The sequence below is a fragment of the Arachis stenosperma genome, chromosome 4, assembly GCF_014773155.1.
Source record: "Arachis stenosperma cultivar V10309 chromosome 4, arast.V10309.gnm1.PFL2, whole genome shotgun sequence".
Classification (NCBI taxonomy): Eukaryota; Viridiplantae; Streptophyta; class Magnoliopsida; order Fabales; family Fabaceae; genus Arachis; species Arachis stenosperma.
The window spans coordinates 96,613,717-96,629,630 of NC_080380.1; the positions used below are offsets into that span (position 1 = coordinate 96,613,717).

General features: G+C 36.5%; 1 protein-coding gene across 1 annotated transcript; it reads right to left on the reverse strand.

Moving 5' to 3' along the window:
- Window positions 1–7,779: 7,779 nt before the first annotated feature.
- On the reverse strand, window positions 7,780–10,160 carry LOC130975221 (uncharacterized). Its single transcript, XM_057900040.1, has 2 exons — window positions 8,674–10,160; window positions 7,780–8,581 (listed from the first exon to the last, which is right to left on the reverse strand). The coding sequence occupies exons 1-2, from the start codon at window positions 10,158–10,160 to the stop codon at window positions 7,780–7,782; spliced, it is 2,289 nt and encodes a 762-aa protein (XP_057756023.1).
- Between the last annotated feature and the right edge of the window lie 5,754 nt (window positions 10,161–15,914).

Genomic DNA, 15,914 nt, shown 5'->3' on the forward strand with positions numbered 1-15,914 from the left:
CTATGAGTTTGTGTGTTTTTCTGTGATTTCAGGTAAATTCTGACTGAAATTGAGGGATTTGAGCAAAACTCTGAAAAAGGCTGACAAAAGGACTGCTGATGCTGTTGGATTCTGACCTCCCTGCACTCAAAATAGATTTTCTGGAGCTACAGAACTCCAAATGGCGCGCTCTCAACGGCGTTGGAAAGTAGACATCCAGGGCTTTCCAGCAATATATAATAGTCCATACTTTATTCGAAGAATGACGACGTAACTTGGCGTTAAACGCCAAGTTCATGCTGCTGTCTGGAGTTAAACGCCAGAAAAACGTCATGATCCGGAGTTGAACGCCCAAAACACGTCATAACTCAAAGTTCAACGCCAAGAAATGCCTTAGCTCGTGGATTGATCAAGCTCAGCCCAAGCACACACCAAGTGGGCCCCGGAAGTGGATTTATGCATCAATTACTTACTCATGTAAACCCTAGTAGCTAGTCTAGTATATATAGGACATTTATCTATTGTATTAGACATCTTTGGTCTCAGTTTTGTTTTATTCTTCATCTTAGGAGATCATTGATCACGTTCTAGGGGGCTGGCCATTCGGCCATGCCTGAACCCTTTGCTTATGTATTTTCAACGGTGGAGTTTCTGCACACCATAGATCAAGGGTGTGGAGCTCTGCTGTACCTCAAGTATTAATGAGATTCTATCTTCTTTTATTAAATTCCTCTTTTATTCTTATTCCAAGATATTCATTCGTACCCAAGAACATGATGAATGTGATGAGTTAGATAACCCTCATTACTATTCTCACTTATGAGCGCGCGTGATTGACAACCACTTCCGTTCTACATGCAAAGAAGCTTGAATGTGTATCTCTTAGATTCCCCAACAGAATCTTCGTGGTATAAGCTAGATGGATGGCGGCATTTATGAGGATCCGGAAAGTCCAACCTTGTCTGTGGTGTTCCGAGTAGGATCCTGGGAATCCGGAAAGTCTACCTTGTCTGTGGTGTCCGAGTAGGATTCCGGTAATGAATGACTGTGACGTGCTTCAAACCTGTAACCTGCTGGGCGTAGTGACAACGCAAAAGAATCAATGGATTCTATTCCAGTAGGGGAGGGAACCAACCGGTGATTGGCCGTACTGTGACAGAGTGCGTGAGCATTAGCTTTCACTGCGAGGATGGGATGTAGCTATCAACCATGGGTGATGCCTCCAGACTGGTTAGCTGTGCGAGTGACACCCGCATAGGATATTTTCCCGAGAGGATGAAAGTAGCCACAGTTGATGGTGAACCCCTATACAAAGCTTGCCATGGAAAGGAGTAAGAAGGATTGAGTAGAAGGAATAGGAGAGCAGGCGTCCGAGAGCTCTACAGCACCTCCATTCCGCTTATCTGAAATTCCTACCAATGAATCTACATAAGTATTTCTATCCTTTTTATTATTTATTTTCTATTTTATTGGAATCTAATTAAATATCATGTTTAAATTCGCCTAACTGAGATTTACAAGGTGACCATAGCTTGCTTCATACCAACAATCTCTGTGGATTCGACCCTTACTCACGTAAGGTTATTACTTGGACGACCCAGTACACTTGCTGGTTAGTTGAACGGAGTTGTGAAGAAAATAAACAGTGCCCTAAGGGTATATGCCAAAGCTCAAAAGATAGAATAAAATTTATACAACTTAAGAATGTTGAATCACAATTTCGTCCACCAGAGGCCCACTTCATAAAACAAAATAACTTTCTCTTGGGCATAGTGATGGTTTTAAAGATACACATTGGACCACCAAGGATTTAGTTCAGATCTAGATTTATTTAAAATTATCAACATATAGTTTGAACTTCATGGAACCTAGAGGGAGTCATCATCTGCCCAATTTTGTCTCCCTGCGACTGTTGAAAAAGTAATAGTAGCTTGCTTCTTGCTTGACCACACATTCAAGGATTGTCCAAGAAGACAACAAATCCCTGAAGTGCTTCTTCTATTCACATGATCTCTCACAAAATCTGCATCACAATACCCAACTACACAGGATACATCAGTTTTAGGATACCAAAGACCATAATCAACAATGTCATTAATGTATCTAATGATATTTTTTACAGCAGAAAGATGTGATTCTTTGGGTTGTAATTGAAATCTAGAACACACACCCACGCTATGAACAATATTCGGTCTAGAGGACGATAAATACATGAGAGATCCTATCATTCCTCCATACATTGTTTCATCAACATATTTTCTCTTTTTTTCATTCTTTTCATGTTTGGAATTTGGATGCATAGGTGTACTCATTGGTTTGGAATTTTCTAAACTAAATTTCTTTACTAACTCCTTGGCATATTTACTTTGGTGTACAAAAATTCCACTAGGAGTTTGTTTGATTTGGAGTCTTGGGAAGAATGTGATTTCTCCCATCATACTCATATCAAACTCAATAGTAATTAATTTTCCAAATTCATCACACAAGGCTTCATGTGCCGATCCAAACACAATGTCATCCACTTAAACTAGAACAAGTATAAAATGATCATTAAATTCTTTAATGAAAAGAGTAGTATCCGTAGTACCCATTTGAAAGTCATTTTTCAACAAGAAAGAACTAAGTTTTTCATGCCAAGTTCTTGGAACTTGTCTCAAACTATAAAGAGATTTAAAAAGTTTAAAAATATGGTTCGGAAAATATTTATTTTCAAAATCGACGGGTTGAGCTATGTATACTTCTCTATCAATAAAGTCATTAAAAAAGTATACATAACATCCATTTGGAAGAGTTTAAGTCCTTTATAGGCAGTATAGGCAAGCAATAATATTATTGCTTCCATTCTAGCTATTGGAGCAAGTGACTCATCCAAGTTAATTCTCTCCTCTTGATCGAACCTTTGAGCTACTAATCTAGCTTTATTTCTAACAACACTACCATCCTCACCCAATTTATTTTTAAAGATCTATTTGGTACCTATTACCTTCTTACTATTCGGATAAGGCACTAGAGTCTAAACCTCATTTTTTTCAATTTGGACCAGCTCTTTCTCCATTGTCTTTATCCAAGAGGATCTTCAAGTATTTTCTTTCACATTTTAGGGTTTCACTTGTGATATAAGAGTGAGGTTATTGAGTTTGGCTCTCTTTCTACTTGAGAGTCTTGTGGTAACTCTATGAGAGGGATTTCCAATGATGAATTTATGTGGATAGTTCTTCAAGAACTTCTATTCTGTTGACTTTGGTGAGGTAATCTCAGGTTGAGTATGAACAGGCTTAGATCCATTGAGATTTTCAAAAATCTATATATCAGAAAGAGATAAAACAGAATCGTCTCCTAAATTTTGGTCTGCAAAATTGTGAGCATCATCTTCCATTGTAAGTTCAGGTTTGTCTTTTCTTTGAATTCTATCTGAATTTTGTGCAATCTCAATTCTTGCATCAATTTTCTCAATAACAATTGAAATAGAGTTAGAATCACAAAAAGTGACATGTATGAACTCCTTAATTATTCTATGTTCCTTGATGTAAACTCTATAAGCTTTACTAGTAGTTGAATATCCAACAAAGACACCTTCATAAGATTTTGGATCAAATTTTTTAAGATTATCTTTTGTGTTTAACATAAAATATTTGCATCAAAAAATATGAAAATATTTAAGATTGAGTGGTACTCCTTTCTAAAGTTGATATGATGTTTTCTTTAAAGCGTGGCGAAAAGCTCAAAAAAGCATGGCGATAGCTTTTCACCACGCTTTTTGAGCTACCGCCACGCTTTTGAAAGGGTGACCTATCAAAGGGTGGCGGTTGCTCTATCGCCACGCTTTTTGCAGCCTATTGCCACGCTTTTTGTTTGCCACGCTTTTTTACAAACTGCCACTTGTAAAAGCGTGGCTGTAGGTGGGAAATACGGCCACGCTTTTAAAGCGTGGCGATAGGCAGAGATATGGCCACGCTGTAAAAGCGTGGCGATAGGGTAGATATGGCCACACTTTTCAAGCGTGACAGTAAACCAGATATAGCCACGCTGTAAAAGCGTGGCGATAGGGTAGATCTGGCCACGCTTTTCAAGCATGACAGTAGACCAGATACGGCCACGCTTTTAAAGCGTGGCGAAAGCGTGGTAGTAAAGGAGATTTGGCTACGCATGAAAAACGTGGCGAAAAAGCTTAGATACAGCCACGCTTTCTAAGCGTGGCAATAGACAGAGATATGGCCATATGGCCACGTTTTTAAAACATGGCGAAAAAGATGATCAGTAACCTAATTCCCTTTTTAATCTTCATAAATAAAACCTAACATGAATTCATAGATAATTTTATAATTTAGTCAATAACCAATTATCAAGTAATCCAACTTTCATAAAATTGTCACCAAAATAAGTGTGTGATCACATAACAACATACACTAACAAAATACCAAAAGTGAAAATCATAACTACTCATGAATTCCTAATACATGAATTAGAATTCCTAATCAAAGTCGTCTTCAAAATACCAAAAGTGTGAAATTCCTAATACATGAATTAGAATTCCTAATCAAAGTCTTCTTGTACTTCATGTATCATTGCAAGGTAAATTGTTTTGACCTGTGCCCTGCAAAATAAAAAACACAAATGAACAACTACAAATTGATTTGGCTTTCCTGGCCAGAGCACCCCAAAATCCATTCTCGGACTCATTCAGGTTATTCATAGGCTCTTGCCTCCTATATTTACAAGTAATACCATTTTGAATAATCAGAATGGTGCACTCAAAAGAATGCGAGTTTAAGAGAAGCAAAGAGAATGTAAGCATATGCTAAACAAGCATCTTCAATCTTCAATGCATTGATATAACATATTCAAAAAAACAAAAAATGCATAATATTTTCAATAGATCTACCGTTATTTTCATCTGCTTTTTGAGCATGACAAGCTTGGAACTATAATTATGTGGACATCATCAAAGCAACTAAACAGCAGGAAGAAGCTTTAACATGTAGATTAATATCTAAATGGAAGAAGTCATCAAATGTATTACAGACATAAACAATCATAGTAGAAAAATACAGACATACACAAAAATATTACACTCTAAAAGACCAGACATTGCTGGTAATAAAGTCTTTTAAGGAGTCAAAATAACAGAGTTCATATCCACAGTCCACTGCACTTTAACTTATCTCCTCCAGGTCCAGGCTGATCTCCATTTTCACATTGCCACTATTTATTCAGAGTTTCAGACCATATTGCAAGCTTTTTTATTTCTAATCCAGAGGTTTCAGTCACTGAATCTCCATTTACTAGCAGGATATTTTTCTTTCTTCACTTACAATCCTAAATCAGTTCTATCCTTAGTCAACTAGAGATCAACTAACCTGGTCAAGCTAAGTAGGACTTCTATAGATAAAACTCCTCCAGCTAGTAAATACAAGACTTGAATAGACTTTATCAAAGTGAAATAGCACTTACCTTTTTTGAAATTGAAGCCTACTATTTGACTATTTCTCTCTCAATTTTATCTCTTTTTTAACAAAATAAAGAATGTGAATCATGCCACAATTTTACCTACATCATCTTTGTGTGGAATGTTAGTTGCTTCGGAGGAGCGAGGAGTATTTTTTGCTTTGCTACTTGAGGTATCTACAGGAGAATCTTGGGCAGCTTGAACTAAGGCTGTTACCTCTTCATTGCTCATTCCAGGGTTGAGTTCGTGCACCAATACCTTTAATAAACCACATACACCATCCATCTTCTTCTCTAATGATGAGACCTTAGTGTTATATTCAACTTTTATGTGGCGAATCTCCTCATCTTTTTTAAGAGAGCTTCTTGTAATCGAAGCCCCATAACAACGAAGTCAACCTGGTTGGTCCTTTCCTAACACTCCTACATATGCATCCTCTTCATTTTCTCCTGCTTCTAAGCGGTTCTGAAGTTCAGTCTATCAAAAAGCAACAACCAATAAAGTTCAAAGTCGCATTAACTCAATTTAGATAGAAATCACATCAGAATTCATAATGTACATATACAAAATACAAATACAAACAACTCACAATTGTGGCTTGTGTTTTAGCATCAATTTCTTTTCCTTTTTTACTTGTGCGAGTTGCTAGGAAAACTTCAGCCCTTGATGGTTCTCACTGTTCTCTTTAGAGTCATGCTAGAATACATAGAGAAAAGTTTACATGAAGCATACTAACTAGGCAACTACACCATGAATACATATAAAAGAGAAATCACAAAGAATAAGTTATATTACCAGCTGCTTACGCACTATTCCAAAATTTGTGGATCCCATTCGGTGAGGACATGTTTGTTTTAACCTATTTTCAGTATTCTTAGCAGAGATAGCCTAAATATAAAGAATCAATGAAGAATCAAATTTCTTCTAAAACACCTAAGTTTAGGAACATGAAGAATCAATGATAGTATGCTTGATGGTATAGGAAAAAATAAAAGGCAATATTACCTTGATGGCCGGAAGACTCCAATACTGAATTAGTTTGCGAAATTGAACCTCGAGAATCTCTAATGGCCGGTTCTTTATCATTTCTTTCTTTGTGTTGTACTTCACAAAATGCTCATTTTTTATTTCTCTCTTATATTTTTTCCATGCACCACAAAATTCCCGCATTACCCACGGCTTTGAACTTATGGGAAGAATGAACTTTTGCTATGCAACACAACATATTAGAATATCAACAGTTAGCACAAATAATGTGACAAATAAATTAACAAAAAATTATCTATAATGCCATATTTACATACATTGGCATACTCCCACATTTTCTCTTTGAGTTTACTAGGCACACCATGCCAACTAGTATATAACAAAGTCACAAAACGAGGGTTTCTAACTGTTGTGCCCAATAGTTGGTTGAGGTCAGATACAACCTCGTTGGTTGGACCTACAGGCTGCCCTTGAAAAAATTTCACCTCCCGTCGATCATTAAAATCTGTGGCATGAAGCTTTTTGCACGTAGTTTTTCCACGGGTTTTCTTCTTTATTGTGCCTAAGTCCGAATAAAATAACATAATTCAATTGAGAAGTAATATAAGCTCTAATTAGACAATAAAGTAAACAAGAAAAGTACCTTCATTACTAGTTTGTCCTCCACTACCCGCATCATTTGCATTATCATCAAGCTCATTTTCTTCATCTTCCTCATCTTCTTCATCTTCCAAATTTATCCCATGTACCTTAAAATACATGTCAAGACTCATTCCTTTTTTTATTTGAAGTTGCACTCATCTCGCTTGTATCTTCTCCGTCATCATCAGAATTTATATCATTTTGATCCATTGCATCAGGTTCAGCAGTCCTTTGATTCCTAGTTTTAGAGTTCTTTTCAACTTCAAACATTGTCCCATTTCCATTATGCGTGCATTCTTGAAAAAGTGCCATTGGTTGAGCCTTCCTTGTTTTCTTCGAAGTCCTAACTTGCTCTTCAAATGCATCCTCCACTATTGTGATGGGTTGTTTGCTTGTTGGATCCTTTGGAGCTTGAGCTTGCAAGCTAACCTTCTCATTTTCAGCCATGATCCTTTCTCTCTTAATATTGTATTGTTTGAGCAATTCAGCACTTGACTTCACTTGTGTAACCTCAAAGGAATTGTTTTTTTCGGGCTTTTTTCTTTCATTTTTTGGCCTAAGGTAAGTATCCGTTTTCTCTTAGTGATCTCCCCTTTCTCCATTCTGCATACACAAAATAATAACAATGAATAAAATGCTAACTAAATAATAATTAAATGAGCATAATCAACTAAGCAAAACAACTAAGGAAAGTGGGTTGTTTAGGATTCTACCAAAAACACTTGTCAAGATGTTTCAGAGTCAAAGTCCTCCATGTACTCATATTCACTTTCCTCGTCTTCCTCACAATATTGTTTGGCAAACATGTTTTGATCCATATCTATAATAGTTACTCGTAAATCATTCCTCACTAGATCAATTTCGCCATTATCATTTGGAAGACTTGGAATCACTTCAGGTTCACATGGCTCCCTTGCATATATTATGGGGGAATCAGACTCAAGGTCATCACTTACCCTAAATAAATCTCTTGAAATTGTTTTCATAACATAGTGCTTGTCCCCAACATATGGGTCTTGCACATAAAAGCATTGGTTTACTTGAGATGCCAGCACAAATGGTTCTTCTTGGTAGCATTTTCTATTGAAATACACATATGAAAGACCAAAGTTGTCTTTTGCAACTGTATACCATTCACACTTAAACAAGACTACCTTAAATTGGCCATAATAATCTAACTCAAACATATCAACTATTCTACCATAGTAGGCTACTTTTGCTTCAATTGGGTTCTTATCTTTCACACTAGCAAAACTAGGAGTCAATGCTTCTAATGTGACACCACTATTTTGAGTTTTACGTCTCACATCACGGTGCCTTGTATGGAACCTATACCCATTGATAATATAACCTGAAAATCTTTTTGCAACTCGATTTGGACCCCTAGCCAACCCTTTTGCCCAACCAGGCACATCCTTTTTCATGGCACGAATTTTAAACCATTCTGAAAATTGTTGACTGCGGTCCTTGGCTTTCTCCCACTTTGTTCTTCGTGGATTGTTATCATTAACTGTCTCCTCATGCTCTCTGAAGAGATTAAATATTCATAGTCTTAGTTCTTAGTAAGGTTAAATATGATGATTGAGATCTAACAAATGATAATGAATCGAAGAAAATACCTCATGTAGACTTCGATCTTATCACAATTGTTTAGGATGTATGCATGACCTTGTATTTCTGATTTTTCATCTAAAATAAACAAATCTCCCATTCTTCCACCAAGAGGACATCCTTTGCTTGGAAACAAACTAGGAGTTCGCACCTCATCTGAAACACACTCATCGTTATTCCGAGGGATTCTATTAAATCTTGTATGAACATCTTCATGCAAATATCTTGAGCAAAAATTGATACACTCATTCGCCAAATATCCTTCGGCAATAGATCCTTCTGGACGACTTCTATTACGAACATACGATTTTAGTGTGCACATATACCGTTCAACAGGGTACATCCAACGATATTGAACTAGACCACCTAACCTCACCTCATTTGCCAAATGAATAGGCAAGTGCACCATTATGCCAAAAAAGCTAGGAGGGAAAATCCTCTCCAATTGGCACAATGTCTCAGCAATCTCTGCTTCTAAGTTAACTACCTCATCCAAGCTAATTACTTTCTGACATATTCGACGAAAAAATGAACATAATCGAACTAGAGCGATGGCAACATGGTCAGGAAGTATGCTCTTGATTGGTACTTGCAACAAGTAATGCAACATGAAATGAGCATCATGGGTCTTGTAACCAAAAATCTTCTTTTCTGTTTCATGCACACATCGAGCAATATTGGAAGCGCTACCGTCTGGTAATTTTGCCGCTTTCAACACACTACAAAAGATTGTTTTCTCTGGTGGAGTCATTGAAAAGCATGCTTTTGCTAACTTAGTTTTTTTTCCATCCTTCGTATCTTTTGGTTGAAGGTTTTTCCTGATACCCATATCTTTAAGGTCAAAACGAGCAGCTGCATGATCTTTCGTCTTTCCGAGAATATCTAAAAGAGTTCCAATTATGCTATCAACTATATTCTTCTCTATGTGCATGACATCAAGGTTGTGTCTAAACATGTTGGACTTCCAATATGGTAACTCAAAAAAGATTGACCGTTTTTTCCAATTTGATATGCCATTCTTTGATCTCTTTTGCTTCTTCCCAAAAGAATTATCCACCTCTCGCAATATATCAAATACAGCTGAACCTTCTAACAACTGCGGTGGAGACCTGAGTTCAATTTTTCCATTGAAAGAACTTTTGTTATGCCTCCATAGATGATTCATGGGTAAAAACCTTCGGTGATCCATATAAACAGTCTTGTGACTATGTTTCAGATAGATAGAAGAAGTCTCATCATTACAACATGGACAAGCCAATTTTCCCTTTGTACTCCACCCAGATAACATAGCATACGCAGGGAAGTCATTAATTGTCCACAAAAGGCACGCTCTCATGTTGAATGTTTTGTTTTCTTTCGAATCATATGTTTCGACACCTGACTCCCACAATTCTTTTAATTCTTCAATCAACGGTTGAAGATAGACATCAATGTCATTTCCCGGTGATTGTGGTCCAGGAATGAGTAAAGATAGAATAAAATAATCAGGCTTCATGCTCATCTAAGGGGGTAGATTATACACCATCAGAACAACAGGCCATGTACTGTGTGTACTGCTCAAAGTTCGGAATGGATTGAATTCGTCGCTTGCTAATCCAAGTCTCACATTACGAGGCTCCTTTGCAAAATCTTCATGTCGATTGTCAAATGCTTTCCAAGATTCACCATCGGCAGGATGCCTTAAGGACCCATCTTTAACGCGCTCATTGTGATGCCAAGACATAGCTTCGACAGTTCTTGTGCACATAAAAAGCCGTTGAAGTCTGGGAATCAAAGGGAAATGTCTTAGAGTTTTCGCAGCAACTTTGCGAGGCTTTCTAGATGAGGTAACATCATCCTCTTCTTCATGATGCTCAATATAACGGGATGTTCTACAGACATGACAAGATGAGTCATTCTCATACCCGTTCCGATACAACATGCAGTCATTGCGACATGCATCGATCTTTTGGTAGTCAAGACCCAAGTTCTTCACCATATTCTTGGTTTTATCAAAAGAAATAGGAATATTCAAATATGGCATTGCTTCTTTCAATAATTCCAAGAGAGAAGTAAATGACGCATTACTCCAACCATGCAAGCATTTTAACAAGTAAAGACGAATGGTAAAGGATAATCTTGTGAATCCTTTACACCCGGGGTATAGTTCTTGGCTTGCCTCGTCTACCAATTTATAAAATTCCTTTGCACATTCGTTAGGCCCCATGTTTTGTCCGTCAACTTGTGTATTATCTCGAAATCTATCACGTAACAACTCATCAATGTTATCATTACAGTTATATTCACCGCCTATGTCACTGTCAATATCCATAGCAAAAAGTGATTCCCCATGATTAAACCACCGCCTATAACCTTTTACAAAACCGTGGCATATTAGATGATCATATACGTCATCTCTCTTTAACCAAAATATATTACAACACTTTGCACAAGGGCATTGAATTTCTTCCCCTTGAGGAACTCCCTTTGATGAGAAAGCAAAGTGTAAAAATCTTTCTACACCAACTTGATATTCTTTCTCATGACGTGGTGTATCCATCCAGTCTTTCGACATATCCATCGAAAACCTATATATTTCACGTAGATAGCTAAGTTTCTAAATTGAAGTCCTTACTGTTCGTCTCACTAACTGCAAATCTAGCTTCCTACTTAACTAAGAGACAATATTGTGCAAGCCTCGAAAATACTTTAAAGGCATTAGACATAAAATAACAGAGAAAATTGAATTTTAGCAATGCTTAAAGAAGTGCCTAAAGTGATGAGTGCCTCAGGAAAGCACCAAGTTGCACGCATGACATCAATAACAAATTAATAGATGTATTTAAATGCATAAACCAACCTTAATTACTGTCTTAATCCGTTCCACAACCTCAACAAAGTGGTAGCACAGCAGAAGTAGAATTAGAGAGGTAGCAGCGTCAGCGAACAGCTACTCGGCAGCCGCAGATTATTATATTACCACAGGAGCAGCAGAACAAAGAAGTGGCAGTAGTAGTGGATAGATACTATCGAAAGCCTGAACAAAAATAGACTAAGACTTAAGTAAATATTAAAATATAAATATGTTTAATATTTTTTAGTATAAATAAATCATTTTTTAACAAATAAATTTTATTAGTAATTATTCACATGTTCGATCATGAGATAAAATGAAACAATTATCTCTCCTCAAGTGGCTCCAAACATCTAACACTGTAATAAGCTACATTGAAACCCAAACAGCTAATTAAAAATAGCAAAAGAGTAGAATGTCCTTAAATGACCTAATTCATTTAATAGTATTTAATAGCATTCCCAATGTGAAATTAATTTAATTATTTACTTAATAGTGAAAAGAAAATAAAAAATAAGATCCATGAATAATTGTTGCAAAAGAATCCAAGTGCAATTGCATGATCACACAACAATTTTCCAATGCCAAGCAAATTTAGGCAAACACCCCCCCCCCAAAAGAATCCAAGAATGAACATCATATATGCATGCATAGAAAGTGAGCAGAAGAGGAAATGCAAATTGAGAAATCAGCAGCAGCCAATGATTAAGGATGTAATGAGCATGAATGCATAATAAGCACAAAGAATCGCAACAAGGAAACGAGTTGCTAACACATGGCACGAAGCAGCAACACTTAATAAACAGCATCAGTAAATAGCATGTTTTCCAGGTTCAAGCAAGCACCAAACAGAATTCATATGACTTAACCAGTTCCACAAACTGAAATCATTGCAGTTCATATAATATGGACCAAGCAACAAGCAGAGAAGAACTCAGCAACAACAAACCAAGAAAAATTAATGAAACAGTAACACTTCCACAGCATCTATTTTGGACAATGAAAAAAAATACAACAAACAGCAATCACAAGTCCAGAATTCAACACCAAAACAGCACAATAAACAAGTTCATCCAGGGCAACTTTCAGAGGAAAGACAAATTCATTCCGAATAGCAGCAGTAAACAAAACAAAACCTACATCCACTAACCAGTCCAGATTCTCTAACCACCTAATTCAACTAAACTAAATTAGTTGAACTAAACAAGCTAAACAGAATGAGCTAAACCAGATTAATCAAACAGAAATAAAATCAAATGAGATGAAAGGGGAACCTGGAAAGCAGAGAATTTGAGCAGGGGAAGGGAAGGAAAAATAGTAAAACAGGGTCTAGTAATGGCTCTTAACAGAATCTTGGACAAGTGCCCCGAGAGTGCCATGCTGAAAAAGAATAAAGGTAACTAATTAGTTCAAATAAACGACATTATATCAAGTATTGATAAGTAAGACGATTGTATGATTATCTTAAAATTCATTCACAAAGTCACAGTCCACCAATAGAAATGACATCATATAAAGTCAGTAACTTAAAACCTCTTTAGGGGAAAGCTAATAATAAAGAAGGCCATTAGAGGTGAAAATACTGTTTAGGAAAAAGGCAAAAAACAGTGAGAATTAATGGAATACCAAAACAGCAAGAAAACACACTTTTTATGTGACTTCAGCATCTTTCATCAGAAGCGAGTTTTTATGCAAAGTGGAGAGAAGAATCCAAAACAAAATACAATTGACACTAATAAGTGACGTTAAATAGTCCTTAAAACGGGACAGAAAGTTTGAACCATGTTAGATAACATTTATATTTAATAGAAATGAGTGACGTTAGTCCCTTTAAATGAGCACGGGAGCTTCAACCATATCATCTCACAGATGCACACACACACTGGCACATATAATCACTTAACAAGCATCAAGCGGAGAATTAAAAAGAAATAAAAAAAATGCTAAGATGCTGGTCTTAACAATGCAACTATTTTAGGCTCCCAAGCCACCATTGTATTATTCAAGACACACAAACAAAGTGATGATGAAATAATGCTCATTCATCATCGTCCATACAAATTAAGTAATACTCTTAACTTAAAAAACATCGATCCACCAAATAAAATTAAAATAAAAAAAACTAGTTTAAAATTAAAATTAAAAACATCAATTTAATGTACTTAAATAATGAGATTAATGTTTGGTTCTAGTCAACTTCTATAATTCGATTTATCAGCATAAAATATGGTTTTGACTTCAATCATTCATAACTGCACAAGGAAGAAGATATATTTTACTCTTTCTGACACCAACACGAGTAAATTACAGAAGCCTTGTGTCTCACGTGGCTGAGACATTTCATTCATCATCATCAGCATTCATCATAGTAGGAAAAAGTCCATGGAATCCATTATTACCCGCGAACAACATATATTAACAGTCAACATAAGATATCGAAAATCATAGGAGAATATAGTGAATAGAGTGCACTTTTGTGGCTTTCTCATTCCAGAAAAAAATCACGTACGTCCACAGCATCGCAAGCAACGCGTCTTCAGCATTATCATTTAACCAGGGACATGAAAATGAAAATGAAAAGGAACATGCAATCAGAGAGAACGAATCAGGGGAAAATGAAAATGAAAAGGGAAAGCCCTAAAAGTAAAAACAACGGAAAAATCGAGAAAATAAAAAGAGGAAAATCGATCATACCTATGGAATTCGAGGGCTTGGAGGAGAAGAAAAGGGAGGAGCTTGCCGTCGCCCATGTTTACTGGAGCTTGAAGGTGAACAGAGAGATCCTCACTGATTCGAAGAAGAACAAGAAAGAGAAGAAGGGTATGAAGATTACCAAGATGAAGAAGAAGTGGTTTCCATCAGTGACAAAGGCGAAGGCGAAGGGCGACGGGCGAAGGGCAAAGGGCGAAGGGCGAAGGGAGGAGCTCTTCCGATACAGGCGAGTAGTTTCGAAGGTGAAAGAGACATTAGGGTTAGTGGTTTCGAAGGGGAAAGAGAGATTAGGGTTGGGGACCGGGTTGGGGGCCGGGTTTGGGCCGGGTTGGGAGCCGGGTTTGGGTCAATCGGTTTGGCCCCTCTTGCCACGCTTTTAAAACGTTATTGTTGCTCTCTACGGCCACGCTTTTGAAGCGTGGCAAAAGTGTACCAGCATATAGCCACGTTTTGTAAGCGTGGCCGTAATGAAACCCTATGGCCACGCTTTTAAAACGTCCTTGTTTCTCTCTATGGCCATGCTTTTGAAGCGTAGCAGAAAAAAATGTAGCCTTTTCTCTAATCAATTGCCACCCTTACAAAAGCGTGGCTGTTGATCCTTTTCGCCACGCGTTTGAAGCGTGGCAAAAAAAAGTGGCCAAATCTCTAATCTATCGCCACCCTCATAAAAGCGTGGCCATAGACCACTTTTGGCCATGCTTTTGAAGCGTGGCAAGAAAAAAGCGTGGCCATAGGCCTTTTTTCTTGTAGTGATTTGCAATCAATCTAAGTGAGCTTAATATTGGAGTCATACATGGTTTGGATTCATTCATACCAGCACATGTTAAAAGATTATGTATATATTTAGTTTGGTTCAAAAAAATTAAGGAAGTTGAATGTTTTACAGCTTCTTTGCTTAAGAAAAAAATTAAGCTTACCTAAGTCCTTCAATAAGAAAGTAGAATGAAGTTGGCTAAAAACAATTTTTATTTCAGTTTCATTATCTCCAATAACAAGCATATCATCAACATAAATAAGAATATAAATGGTAGAATTAAATGTATATCTATTAACCAGGGAGGAGTCAGATTCAATCACTGTAAAACCAAAAGATTAAAGGGTAGTAGTGATAGTTAAGTACCAGGCCCTTGGGATTTGTTTAAGGTCATAAATGGTTTTGTTAAGTTTGTATATATACAAGCTTAGAATTAGACTGGTTGAAACTTATAAGCTGAGACATAAATACAATTTCATACAGACCATTTAAAAATGTGTTGAGAAAATTATATTGTTAGATTCTCCAACCTTTTGATAAAGCAATGGTTAAAATCATCCTAATTGTAATTGGTTTGATAACAGGTGAGAAAACCTAATTAAAATTGATTCCAGCAATTTGAATATAACCTTTTGCAACCAACATGGGTTTATGTCTAATGATCTTTCTTTTTACATTCTTTTTAACAACAAAAATTCACTTACAACTAACTATTTTTTCATTTTTAGATAAATCAACTAAGAACCATGTATTGCAATATAGTAAAGCTTTATATTCTATGATTATAGCATCTCTCTATAAGGGATTGTTTAGAGCACTTTGAACATTTTTAGACAAAAAATCAAAATTAGAAGAGACTCAGAATTTTGCTATCTGAAGAGCCTTTGAAGTTCTATTACCTATCTTGGACCTTGTTCATATTGGATGGATGTTTTTTGAAGAAATAATTA